Source organism: Rhinatrema bivittatum, chromosome 1 (genome assembly GCF_901001135.1).
Source record: "Rhinatrema bivittatum chromosome 1, aRhiBiv1.1, whole genome shotgun sequence".
In the NCBI taxonomy this organism is placed as follows: domain Eukaryota; kingdom Metazoa; phylum Chordata; class Amphibia; order Gymnophiona; family Rhinatrematidae; genus Rhinatrema; species Rhinatrema bivittatum.
In genome coordinates this window covers 834,982,389-834,996,561 of record NC_042615.1, presented here as the reverse complement: position 1 = coordinate 834,996,561, position 14,173 = coordinate 834,982,389, and the positions used below count along the sequence as shown (strand labels likewise).

Below are 14,173 nucleotides of genomic sequence, written 5' to 3'. Positions count from 1 at the left end.
CACTTTACAATATTGCAAACAAGCCAATATAGTGATGAGCATCATCAAGTTACACTGGAACATTTTGTCTTTACACTCCATCTTTCACAAGGGACCAAGATTCGCATTTTTCAGGGGTCAGAATATTAGAGATATGGTGGTAAAATCCACCTTTACATCTACTAATATACCCCTGCAAACCGGTGGCCACCGGGAGTGTGGCCACTGCGACATGTGCAGTCTGGCTTGGAAAGGTAATCAGTGGAAAGTACCAAATTCAGACAGGGTCCTGAAATTAAACACACTCACAGATTGTGATTCTGAGAAAGTCATATACGCTATACAGTGTCCATGCAATCTGCTATATATTGGCCGTACAAAACGGAAGATCAGAACCAGGCTCATCGAGCATAGAAGTTGTATCAAGACGGGAAAAACTACGGCACCATTGGTTCAACATTGCATCAATGCCCAACATAAGTTTGTTGATTTGAAGTGGCTAGTTGTGGAACAGGTGTATTGTGGCCCACGGGGTGGTGATATCCAAGCCCGTCTAAACATGCGGGAACAGTTCTGGATCTATTGGCTTAACACAATAGACCCGGCGGGTCTGAATGAAAAGATAAACTGGTACTCTTTGATCTAGTTCCCGCTGTTTCCCTTCTACTGGTATGCTTGCTTCTGACAAAATACATTTAATTCTATGCTTGCGTTCTTCCTCAAGAATATTGCACGATGAGAGTCTGATATCAAGCTCCCGAATGTGGGACAACCATTAAAATAGTATGCTACAATATACGCCCCAATAGTTTTCAAGAATCCCTGATTATTGATTGACATTGATTTCCTTGGACTTATACACCCGGTGACGTCATAAAGCGGACGTGACAGAGGACTCCTCCTTTCTGGATAGATCTGTAATTCAAGATTATGTTAGACGCGGATTGTGAAGCCTTAAAATGCCCATTTGGATATATAAACAGATGCTCCCTTGAGCACTGTGAAATTGTGGTTTGAATGACAACACTGTTTAGAGATGAGAGGGACGCACAAGGGACTTCCGACGTGAAAGAAAACTGTGCACCATGACGTCAGCTCCGGTCCAGGGTATATAAGTTTCACTTCTATGGGACGCCATTCAAATACAAGGGCGGCGAAACGCGGCCGCCGAGAAAAGAAAGACAGCTCTAAAGAAGCCAACAAATTGAGAGAATGAAGGAGGCAAATCGCGGTTTTGAAGCTGGGTAATCCATTGAGTATCAGATACAGAAGGACATCCCCCTGAGGCAGAACTTCGGGTTCGAAACACGCGCGTGTCGGGGAGAGGGAGACCAGCCAAAATTTGGCAACAGATGAGTATTGCGGTTCCTCTCGTATCTTTTGACACATTTTTGTGCTATGAACAGTGGTGATTTAATGCCCATCATCGATCATTTTGCTTGACATTTTATAAAAAAGTAAAAAAGAAAAAATTGCAAAAAAGTTTAAAGACATTATAATTAAAGCAAGGTGGCCCTATACCGAATTAGGAGTCTGTATGATTTTGACAGACCCTTAGAGTGAGGGGCCTACATATATTTGGCGAGATTGATTTATATGAATTGATTACCAGTGTTACAATTGTGTTTGGTTTTGTGGGTTCACTATTTTAGGTAAAACATTAGCATGCACATCCTTCTGTGAAAAACATACAAGGTAAACATAAGAAGACAGGAAGTGCCGTGCTGGGTCATCAGCCCAAGGTCCATCGAGCCCAGCATCCTGTCTCTGACAGTGGTCAGTCCTGATCACAAGTACCCAGCAGATCCCTAATAGTTGATCTATTTCTTGTATTTCATTCCCAGGGATAAGCGCTGGCTATCCCAATTCTACCCAACTAATAACTATTTATGGACTTCTCAAACAGGAACTTGTCCAATCCTCTTTTGAATCTCACTATGTTAGTTGTGCTGACCACATCCTCCAGCAACAGATTCCATAGCTTGTTTGTGCACTGAATGAAAAAACACCTACTACAATTTGTTTTAAATGTGTCAGTTGCTAGTTTCATGGAGTGTCCCCTAACCATAGTGTTGTTTGAAAGGGTAAAGAGCCATTCCCTATTTACCCATTTCACCCAACTCATGGTTTTATAAATCTCACTCATATCCCCTTCTCAGCCATCTCTTTTCCAAGCTAAAGAGCTCTAATCGGTTTAGCCATTCTCCATAAGGGAGCTTTTCTATCCCTTTTATCATTTTGTCACCCCTCTCTGTATCTTTTCTATGTCTGCCATGTCTTTTTGAGATGGGGCAACCAAAACTGTGGTCACACCATGGATAAGTTAGTAGGGTGACCAAAAACATGACCTTCCATGTCAGGTACTTCAGATCACAGGAGCGCAGTGGCTCAAAAGGAGCTTTCATTATCTGTGACTATAAAACATTGAGGTCCCATGCCACAGCAGAAGGCTTGATGGAAGGCTTCAACTGAAGTAAGCTCAGCATGAAAGTCGGTCTTTAGACTTGGAAATATGGAGAAGGTACTCAAGCAGTGTTTGTGTGGAGCAGGAGTAAAGAATATAGGTCCTTTTTCCCCACACTAAAAGGTATTCTTCCATTTCAAACCATACGATTTCCTGGTGGAACTTTTCCCGGAAGCCAGAAGAATATGAGAGACATCCTCTGATAAATTTGGGTGTGAGGGCTAGGGACTCAGTGTTGGGATGATGCAACAGCCTTCAATAAGAGTTGGGGAGCTCCCCAGTCTGACTGCATTCCTTCTATATTTATTTATTTATTTGAAAACTTTTATATACCGGTATTAGTATGCAAACATCATACCGGTTCACATTGTAACTAAAGGCAGAAATTACAATCAACAGGGAGGGGAAAACAAGGAGGATTATACATAGAGCAGGGGGCATAGAAATTAAAGCATTAAAACTGTAACGAGCTATTTAGAGGACTATATACAAGTTTAGGCAGATTATTTACAAGAGTTGAGGCTGTAACGTGCTATTTACAGGAAAGAATACAAATTTAAGTGGGTTACTTATAGGAAAGTATAGAATGGACAAATCTGCCTCGGTCAATACAGAACTAGGAGGATCACAGTTCCCTGGTTTATCCCAACAAGCTTTTGCCACCAGAGGACTTGTACAATATACATATAGAAGGATCCTGTCCCCAGTCTAGGGAGGGTGTCCGAAAGCATCTCGCCTTCAGTCTATCTTCTGATGCAAATGCTCAAAACCTTTCTGTTCAAAGGGGACACAAATAGATCTACCGTGGGTGTGTGCCCCACGCACGGAATATCTGGTTTGCTACCCTTCTAAGGACCAATTGTAGAGTTCCAGAACCAACTCAGCTTGTCCACCAGAACATTCTTCTCATTTGCCAGATACCTGGCTCTGAGGACCGACTATTCCTTAAGAAACAGTCCAATCCACATCTGACACAGTAGGTAAGATCCTGTACCTCCCTGCATGTTGATGTAGAACATTACTACTTGATTGTCTAGACAAGGACAATTTTGTTGGCCAACCAATCTCTCAAAGCCTTTACAACATACTGTACTGTCCTTAGTTCCAGGAAATGTATCTGATTATGCATTTCCTGAGTAGACTATAGACCCTGGGTGCCCAGCTCTTCTAGGTGAGCTCCCCAACCCAGGTTGGACATATATATGGTTAGGACAATTTGAACAGTAGTCCTTTGGCTAGAATGGACTGAATCAGCCACTAGGACAGAGAGTCCTTCAGAGGATGGGTTATGCAGATGCTGTTCCAGAGATCCTTGCTCCCACTATTACTGCAGGATCCATTTGGTTCTTCTCATATGCAAATGTGCTGAGCTGTAATACGTACAAGTTGATGCCATTGGACCCACAAACCTCAATATACCCCATGCCAATACCTCCTGACTTATCCTCTCCACTGCATTATTAGTATAATAATCCTCTCTTGTGGGAGAAAATCTCTTACCAAAGCTGTGTCTATCAGCGCTCTTATAAATTCCAATTGAGATAACAAGCTCAAGCTGGACTTGGGATAGTTCGTGATGAACCCTTGCAACTCCAGCACTTGGATGGTTTTGCTTATTGATTCTACAACCTTGCCTTGAGAAGCGCTCTTGTTCAGTCAGTTGTCCAGGTAGGGAAATAAATGCACCACTAATATGCATAGGTGTGCAGTCACAACTGAAAGACATTTACTAAACACTTGTGGTGCTATGAGTGTAAGTATCCTTTGGATCTGGAGCACATAGCCAATCCCCTTTTTCTAAAAAAGTAATCAGGTACCTGGGAAAAACATCTTGAACTTTTCCCTTACTAAGTGTCGAGCATAGCTCCCTGGAAAACTTTTCTCCCAAGCAAGTCCAGCATGTGAAAATCCCTCTCAGAGGGCACAGAGGAATGGGTTCTAGACCTCTCAGCCTTCCAGAGAGCAGATTCGATCACCACTGATTTATGGGGTGATTCTTGAATCTGGGAGCCATTTGGACACAATATATTAGGTCCATCTTCTTATTAACCATAGCTGTAGAGAGGGGAATCTACCACATTCTCCTGAAGAATCTCATAGATGGGCACAATCATATCATCCTTAGAGGACAGGCTCCACAAACTGAAAAATTCAAGCATCTTATCCCTGGACACTTCCTCCTCTTGCAAAGTAAATAGAATGAACTCCACAATTCTCTGAAAAAAGAACAGATGCTCTGGGTGCGCTCTTTTCCTGCAACAGAGAAGGGTCCAAGGGGAAACCTGTTGATCCCTCCTCAGATCCATAACAATACCCCCATAGGTATTCCAAGTACTAACCTAGTATATCAAGGGTGTGAACCTGGACCTCGCCCAGCTAGTGGAGAAGGGCTCAGATGGTAGCACTTATCTGTTGGAGCCTAGACCCCAATGAACTCCTGTGCCTCGCTAAAGCTTCCGCCCCTATGGATTGGAGATTAACATTGGTGTGGTGGTTCCTAATGTCATTTTCTCTCTGGGAACTGGCATCAAGGCCTTTCTGCTAGGTGCCAAGAGGTATTTTAGCAGGGACTGGATGTTGGTCTGTAAAGATACTGATGCTTTGCATCTTACAATCCAAGGCTTCTTGTATCTTTCTATCCAGCTCCTTCTCAAAAAATTGCTGATGCCAACACAGCCTAGGAAGCAAGAGAAGCCATGTCTTGCTGGGACACTAGAGATGTGTCGGTGGCTGCCATCTACACCCTCTGAGACTGCTGCAATTCTCAAAGCACATGGAGGATGAGCTCTTCTCCCTGCAGGAACACTTAGTGGAATTCAAGACTGCTGCCAGAATGTGCCTGCTCTCAGCATCGACAGACTGATTCCGATGCTTCCTGGCTTTCACCTGATGTACATCACTGGAGCACCACAATACCAGAACTGAAAAGGTGGAAGCTTTTGTCTCTTCGAGTGGGAGAAGCCAGATGACAGCCTGTCTTCTCTGGGTCTCTCTGGTGCTTGATATACTGCCAGTGCTCAGTGTAGCTCCTGGGTCTCTCGATATCAATGCCAAAACTGATGGGCCAGACTTACAATATCCAAAGTGCTTTTCCATCAATTCAAGCCAGGAACAATATCCTCTAAGGGTCATAGTTATGTAAGAAAGACACCCCGGATGTCACGGTCAGTCCCTAGGCAAAGGACACATCTATTATGGGGATCTGTGATAGAAACGATCCATTTACACAGGGGACACTTTTGAAGCCAATGACTTTCTTCTCGTTCTGTGCACCAATCACAAAAAATTAATGAAGCAAAATCAAATGACTCAATGTCAGGAAAAACCAGGACCGATGCCACGTGGCCAACAAAAACCAAAATAAATCCATAAAAAAACCTAGCTAAAGATGACTAAAGGGATGAAAGATGATTATGGGGTCTTGAGAAGAACAAATTGTACAATCCTAGGAACAAAATTCCCTACAAGTAGAGAAGAGAGAAGTCTATGAGCGATGGGCTCCATGGAAAAGCTGAGATTGAAAGGGCTCGGTATGGGCACATGGATGACTATTAGGGCTTGTTCAGTTTCTAGAAGCTTGGAAGTCAAAGCTTCATGCTGCTCCATCTGATGATGTCATCCATGTCACCCATGCTGCTCCATCTGATGATGTCATCCACGTCACCCATTCTGCTCCATCTGATGTCACCCACATCACCCATGCTGCTCCATCTGATGATGTCATCCACATCACCCATTCTGCTTGTCCTCAATGAATGCAACGTCCAACACAGAAGTGAAAATGGAAAGGAAGGTCTCATTAGGAGAGAATGGAACAGAATCAAAAGTCTGCAGGGGGACGGAGGGAGGAAGAACAGAAATAAAGCTCCACTGGCAGGGAAAGGGGAAGCTGGAATGGAATTTGAGGTCTGCAAGGGAAGAGGGAAAGGAATGGAATTGGAGGCTGAGGGCGGGGAGGAAATGAGTATTAAGGGATCAAATCTGAGGAATGGCGTGGAGAGGGGGGGTACTATGACTATCTGTGCCTAGGGGTAGTGAAAGCCCTACCAGCCACTGACAGTAACCGGTGGTGCACATCCCGCATCCCTTAGGACCGTTTTGGGAATTTATAAAAGGTTATTATAACGAACAAAACTGGGGGGGAAAATGAGTCATTTATTCCACTGATTTTCTCCCCTTTTTGTTATAAATATAAATGAGGGAGAACAAACCAGTTTTGTGCGACACCTTTGTATTAGGCTAACTTAGTACATGATTGACGCTCTTTTGAGAGTTACTGTCTCTTCATCAGGTCAGCTGCAGCATCATTCAGGTCTCAGGCTTCCTGCATAGCTCACTAAAGGAAAGGGGTGGGCAGAGGAGAGAGTAAAACTGCAGCAGAAAGGGCCTATAACTGATAACAGGCCAGTCGTTCTGTGTTTCTTTATCCTTGTTTGAAATGTTTTCCGTTCTTCTTGTGTACCCCTAAGGTTTTCTGTAAGTACCCCTGACTGTGAGGTCATGAAGGGAATGACCTTCCTATGAGATGTGTTCACCTACTCAGCTATCATTCTGTTTTTTTCTCTGTAATGTTTTATGTTATGTCTGTGAAGATAGGTTCTTGTCCTTAACTTTTGGCTGGTTTCACATTTTTTGGATTGGATATTACTGTATTTCTTCTGATCCAAAGGACAGGAGTAAACACCTCAATACTGTAAGTGAATCACCTCAAAAGTATCTCCAAGAAAATTGCATCCTCACTCTAAACACCCAGGGAAAACCTGCCACAAGGAAATTACAACCCTGGACCAGGTACCCTTTACAATAACAAATCTGGAATTAGAAAAGCAAAGAAAAAACACTAAAGGCACGTTTTCTTAAGCAGGCATTTGAGTGTGGCAGATTCGTTTGATGAGCTAGTGCTGATAACCTTTTAAGAACATATTGTTAATTTAGGAGTCTGGGTTTCATAGGGTGACTATAGGGTTAAGCTTTCGTTGCATTTATTTCAGATGGAACACTGCTGGATTAATTATGCTGTTTTATTTTTCATGTTGACTTTTTGTTTTTTTACAATGGATGTTTTGGTACAAAACCCTACAAGCTGTGCAAGAATATGTCACAGGACCCTACAGCTAACCACTTGGGAAAGACATTCAAAATGAGAGTCATATTCATGCTGCTCTATGAATTTTGTGCACATAACCCAATACAAAAAATACAAAGAAAGTTAGAATTGTGAAACAAGGCAAAAATTAAGGACAAGAATCGGTCTTCATAGACATAAAGGGCCGGATTTTAAAAGCCCTGCACGCGTAAATCCGGCCGCGTAATTTTATAAAATCTACCCCAAAACATTACAGAATGACAAGTCAGCAGGTGAGCACCGCTGCAAGGAAGAGCACGCCCTTACAGGCTTCACAAAATAATGAAATAAAAAACCCACCATTTACTTTCCTCCTACAGTTAAAGGTATTCAGGATTTAATCTCATCTGCTACATTCGCTGGCTCTCCATTGGATGTGCTCCCCACCGTTATCAAATGCTGAGTCAGTATTTAGCCTCTGTCGGATGGTATTTTTCCTTTCAGGCTTTTCAGATTTCTTTCTATTCCCTGGTCTGCGTGAGAGGTGGCAGAGAGGCAGGTATCTGACAAGCAGGCCCGTGAAGGCCATAGTAAGGGGACGACGCTTCTGGTATTGGCTAAGGATCACAGGAGAAACTCAGATTTTGGGAAAGAAAGTCTTTTAATATCGTGAGGCTTGAGGTGATGTTATCCATGTTGGTGGCCTTTTCAGGTCTGTGAGAGGAAAAACTTCTCCCAAGCATGGGAATTACATTCAGGGGTCTGACAGGGGCCCTATTTCATATTTATCTCCAGATAATTTGTGTGACATTCAACCCATAGCTTAGGGGAACTGCTGCTGGCCAGAAACTGAGCACTGGCTGATAATGAATAAATTAAAGCTGAATCACCAGAAGACACTTTTTGCAGCTGAAGAGACCACGCTAGCAGTTGGATATTATTCGGTTGCAGATGGGTGTCATCTTATTTCCCCCAAAACAGAAGTGAAAGTCCTTGATATGTGGTTTGGCTCATCTTCCCTTTACAGAGTGCTCTGTGGCTCGCCTAAGCCTCCTTCTTTTCCTAGCTTGCCTTGTGGCTCACCTAAGCCTCCTTCTTTTCCTAGCTTGCCTTGTGGCTCACCTAAGCCTCCTTCTTTTCCTAGCTTGCCTTTTGGCTCACCTAAGCCTCCTTCTTTTCCTAGCTTGCCTAAGCCTCCTTCTTTTCCTAGCTTGCCTTTTGGCTCACCTAAGCCTCCTTCTTTTCCTAGCTTGCCTAAGCCTCCTTCTTTTCCTAGCTTGCCTTTTGGCTCACCTAAGCCTCCTTCTTTTCCTAGCTTGCCTAAGCCTCCTTCTTTTCCTAGCTTGCCTTGTGGCTCACCTAAGCCTCCTTCTTTTCCTAGCTTGCCTAAGCCTCCTTCTTTTCCTAGCTTGCCTTGTGGCTCACCTAAGCCTCCTTCTTTTCCTAGCTTGCCTTGTGGCTCACCTAAGCCTCCTTCTTTTCCTAGCTTGCCTTGTGGCTCACCTAAGCCTCCTTCTTTTCCTAGCTTGCCTTGTGGCTCACCTAAGCCTCCTTCTTTTCCTAGCTTGCCTTGTGGCTCACCTAAGCCTCCTTCTTTTCCTAGCTTGCCTAAGCCTCCTTCTTTTCCTAGCTTGCCTTGTGGCTCACCTAAGCCTCCTTCTTTTCCTAGCTTGCCTTTTGGCTTGCCTTAGCCTCCTTGTTTTCCTAGCTTTCTTGGTGGCGTCTCTAAACCTGCTTGCTTCCAAACTTCCTCTAAGGCTTCCCTATCCCTTCCTGTCTCAGGCTTGCTCCCTGGCTCCCAGTCCTCTGTCTAAAGCTTGCCCTCGGGCTCTCTAGCCTTCTGACCCAAGCTTGCCAGTATTGGTAACCTCTGTCTTGTTCCAGTGTTCCGCCCCTGAGCTCCAAACCCAGCAGACGTCAGCCTCCAGCCCTGGAGCCTGCATCTCAAGTCTGCTCTGGCTTCTGTCTCCAGCCCTGCAGCCCCAGGACTCTTCAGCTTCACCTGAGCTTGCTCCTCTCCCCTCCAGATTCTGCCCCAGCACTGTTTAAGTCCTGCCGGCCGCCAGAACCCAAGGGCTCAACCTGCGGAGAAGGTGGCTGGTATAGGCCGAAGATCCCCAAGCCTAGTCTGCCCTTGAAGCCCTCGACTGTTCCCGCAGGGGCTCCCCCAGCCTAGCTGGGTCCCCAACTTAACAAAGAACACATTTAACACGCCACCCATTGTGTCATATTTGATTTTAAATTTTGTCTTTTATGCAGAGTTTAGTTAATTTTAGTTTATGTTTAATGGGTGTGTAATGTTTATGTCTTATTTGTCTACTTTGAGCCATTGTATTTATGTTACTGCTATATATCAACTTGTAGCGCTAAGGATGGTCAAATACTTTCAAACAAACACAAAATAACTCAATAAACACATTGACTTTCTCACCCGTTAACAGATCTAGGCCTTTGCAACTGTACAGTTTTACTGTCGCAGTACCTCCTTCCCTTGCCTTTCCTGGCAGATGCAGCAGCCTAACAGCTAGAGATCCTGCACCATTTTATTCTCCATCCTAAATCTACCATCCCCACACCCTCAGCAGCCCTGCATCACACACTAAATCTACCATTCATCCCACCATCAAACCCCCATCACACCCTAAACCTACCATTCATCCCACCATCAAACCCCCGTCACACCCTAAACCTACCATTTCCCTCCACTCTCAAACACCCTATGTCACAGCCTAAACCTACCATTCCTCTCCACTCTCAAACACCCTATGTCACAGCCTAAACCTACCATTCCTCTCCACTCTCAAACACCCTATGTCACACCCTAAACCTACCATTCCCTTCCACTCTCAAACACCCTATGTCACACCCTAAACCTACCATTCCCCTCCACTCTCAAACACCCTATGTCACACCCTAAACCTACCATTCCCTTCCACTCTCAAACACCCTATGTCACAGCCTAAACCTACCATTCCTCTCCACTCTCAAACACCCTATGTCACAGCCTAAACCTACCATTCCTCTCCACTCTCAAACACCCTATGTCACACCCTAAACCTACCATTCCCCTCCACTCTCAAACACCCTATGTCACACCCTAAACCTACCATTCCTCTCCACTCTCAAACACCCTATGCCACAGCCTAAACCTACCATTCCCCTCCACTCTCAAACACCCTATGTCACAGCCTAAACCTACCATTCCTCTCCACTCTCAAACACCCTATGTCACACCCTAAACCTACCATTCCCTTCCACTCTCAAACACCCTATGTCACAGCCTAAATGTACTATTCCCCTCCACTCTCAAACACCTTATGTCACACCCTAAACCTACCATTCCCCTCCACTCTCAAACAACCTATGTCACAGCCTAAACCTACCATTCCCCTCCACTCTCAAACACCCTATGTCACACCCTAAACTTACCATTCCCCTCCACTCTCAAACACCCTATGTCACACCCTAAACTTACCATTCCCCTCCACTCTCAAACACCCTATGTCACACCCTAAACCTACCATTCCCCTAAACTCTCAAACACCCTATGTCACAGCCTAAATGTATATTCCCCTCCACTCTCAAAAACGCTGTCATACCCTAAACCTACCATATTCCCCACCCTCACAAGCCCTAAGTCATAGCGTAAACCTAGCATTCCCCCCCCACCCTCAGCAGTCATGCATCACACCCTAAACATATCATTCCCCTCTAATCTCAAAACCTCTATGTCACAGCCTAAACCTACCATTCCCCTCCACTCTCAAACATCTTATGTCACATTATAAAGCTACCATTCCCCTCTAATCTCAAACACGCTCTGTCACAGCCTAAACCTACCATTCCCCTCTGATCTCAAAAGCCCTATGCCACAGCCTGAACATACCAATCCCCTCTGATCTCAAAAGCCCTATGCCACAGCCTGAACATACCAATCCCCTCTGATCTCAAAAGCCCTATGCCACAGCCTGAACATACCAATCCCCTCTGATCTCAAAAGCCCTATGCCACAGCCTAAACAATAGTTTCCCCAATTTTGTTCCAATGACTTTGCCACTCCTGTTTTCATGCTATCCACAATGAATAGGCAAGAGTTAAATTTGGATACACTGGAAACCCAGTGTATCCAAATTTATCTCTTGCGTATTCGTTATTGATCTTCTGAAAACCTGACTGGCCGTGGTGTTCTAAGGGCTGGTTTAGGAAGTCTTGGCCTAAACCTCTGTATAGCCCACTTGGTAGCCGTACATGACAGCACACAGAAAAATAACTGGTAGCCTGGAGCCTCCTGAGCATGGCTAAATACCCTTGGTAAGTCAGCACTGCTCCCCCAACCTGTAATGTTGCAGTTACCTTTTTCAAGATAATATCAATGTAACCAGCAATGAGCTGAGCAATCTGCTCCCCCTCTGTAGTTTGCACTGAATAATATCCATCCTGGTAATCTCCAAAATCCTACAAAGGGAAAAAACATTAAATATCATGGATCTTCCAGAGAGCAATAAGCGAAAGCCAACACAGTCAGTCATAGCACTGCCATTCCCGTTAGCAACTACTAAGCACAGAGCCAACACACACCAATGCACAACACTGCCTCTTCCATTACCAACAATTAATCACTTACAGGCCGATACAGTACAGCGCGCTCCGACGGAGCGCACTGTTATCCTGCTCTTGGACGCGTGTTTTCCCTTACCCCTTATTCAGTAAGGGGAGGAAAACGCGCGTCCAACCCGCGGCACCTAATAGCGCCCTCAGGTGCAAATGCATGTTGATGCCCCTATTAGGTATGCTCGCGCGATACAGAAAGTAAAATGTGCAGCCAAGCCGCACATTTTACTTTAAGAAATTAGCGCCGACCCAAAGGTAGGCGCTAGTTTCTGCCGGCACTGGAAAGTGCACAGAAACTGCTTTTCTGTGCACCCTCCGACTTAATATCATGGAGATATTAAGTCGGAGGTCCCGAAAAGTAAAAAAAGTAAAAAAAATAAAAAAATAAAATAAAAATTTGAATTCGGCCCGTGGCTGTCAGCGGGCTCGAGAACCGAATCCCGGCAAAATTGAGCGTCGGCTGTCAAACCCGCTGACAGCTGCCACTCCGGGTCAAAAGGAGGCGCTAGGGACGTTTTCCCCGTTTCTACCGCACCACCTAATTTGCATACTGCATCGGGCATACCGGCGAGGGGCCGGTGCGCGCAGCGGGAGAGCAGGCGTTCGTCCGCTCTCCTGCGGACGTTACTGAATCGGCCTGAAAGTCAATACACTCACAGCATTACCACTTCCATCAGAGAACAGACACACACAGCACTACCAATCCCTTTAGCAAGAGCCTCTCATGAAGGCTGGCAGCACAAAATACTGAAGAGCTCATGAACATTCATGGTGAGCCTGTTTGAGTAAGAGCGACACAAACACGTGTGCAAGTCCTTACCAGGGTGAAACTTTTGGGTGATGCAGCCCAGCGCTTAATGTTGGTCAGGTTCCACTCCTGAATCACCTCCTTGGTTTTCTCATCCACACGCATCACACACTCCTTTGTGATCCCCAGCAGTCGAGGAACCAGTTTGTTTTTCCCCTTCATCTTTTCCTGTTGGAAAGAGAGAGACGGCAGTGAGGAGGTGGCTGGAAAGCAAGAGAGATTCTCTCCCCAATCACGTCAGGCAAAAAAAGGGAGGAGAGAGAGAGAGACTCTGGAGTGTACATATCTTCCAACAGTCACTGATACAGAAAGAGAGAGGAGATATTATCCTCTGTACATATCTTCCAACAGTCACTGATACAGAATGAGAGGGGAGAGAGATTATCCTCTTTACATATATTCCAACAGTCACTGATACAGAAAGAGAGGGGAGAGAGATTATCCTCTGTATATATCTTCCAACAGTCACTGATACAGAAAGAGAGGGGAGAGAGATTATCCTCTGTACATATCTTCCAACAGTCACTGATACAGAAAGAGAGGGGAGAGAGATTATCCTCTGTACATATCTTCCAACAGTCACTGATACAGAAAGAGAGGGGAGAGAGATTATCCTCTGTACATATCTTCCAACAGTCACTGATACAGAAAGAGAGGGGAGAGAGATTATCCTCTGTACATATCTTCCAACAGTCACTGATACAGAAAGAGAGGGGAGAGAGATTATCCTCTGTACATATCTTCCAACAGTCACTGATACAGAAAGAGAGGGGAGAGAGATTATCCTCTGTACATATCTTCCAACAGTCACTGATACAGAAAGAGAGGGGAGAGAGATTATCCTCTGTACATATCTTCCAACAGTCACTGATACAAAAGAGAGAGGAGAGATAATCCTCTGTACATATCTTCCAACAGTCACTGATACAGAAAGAGAGGGGAGATTATCCTCTGTACATATCTTCCAATAGTCACTGATGCAGAAAGAGAGGGGAGAGAGATTATCCTCTGTACATATCTTCCAACAGTCACTGATACAGAAAGAGAGGGGAGAGAGATTATCCTCTGTACATATCTTCCAACAGTCACTGATACAGAAAGAGAGGGGAGAGAGATTATCCTCTGTACATATCTTCCAACAGTCACTGATACAGAAAGAGAGGGGAGAGAGATTATCCTCTGTACATATCTTCCAACAGTCACTGATACAGAAAGAGAGGGGAGAGAGATTATCCTCTGTACATAT

The 14,173-nt window shown here is 44.7% G+C and overlaps 1 protein-coding gene across 1 annotated transcript in view; it reads right to left on the bottom strand.

Annotated features, from left to right (window-relative positions):
- LOC115079620 (talin-1-like) overlaps positions 1–14,173 on the bottom strand; it is a 480,705-nt gene that overhangs the window by 383,798 nt on the left and 82,734 nt on the right. The window contains 2 exon segments of the mRNA XM_029583330.1: positions 11,862–11,963; positions 12,940–13,095. Of these exon segments, the coding sequence (XP_029439190.1) occupies positions 11,862–11,963; positions 12,940–13,095 (258 nt within the window).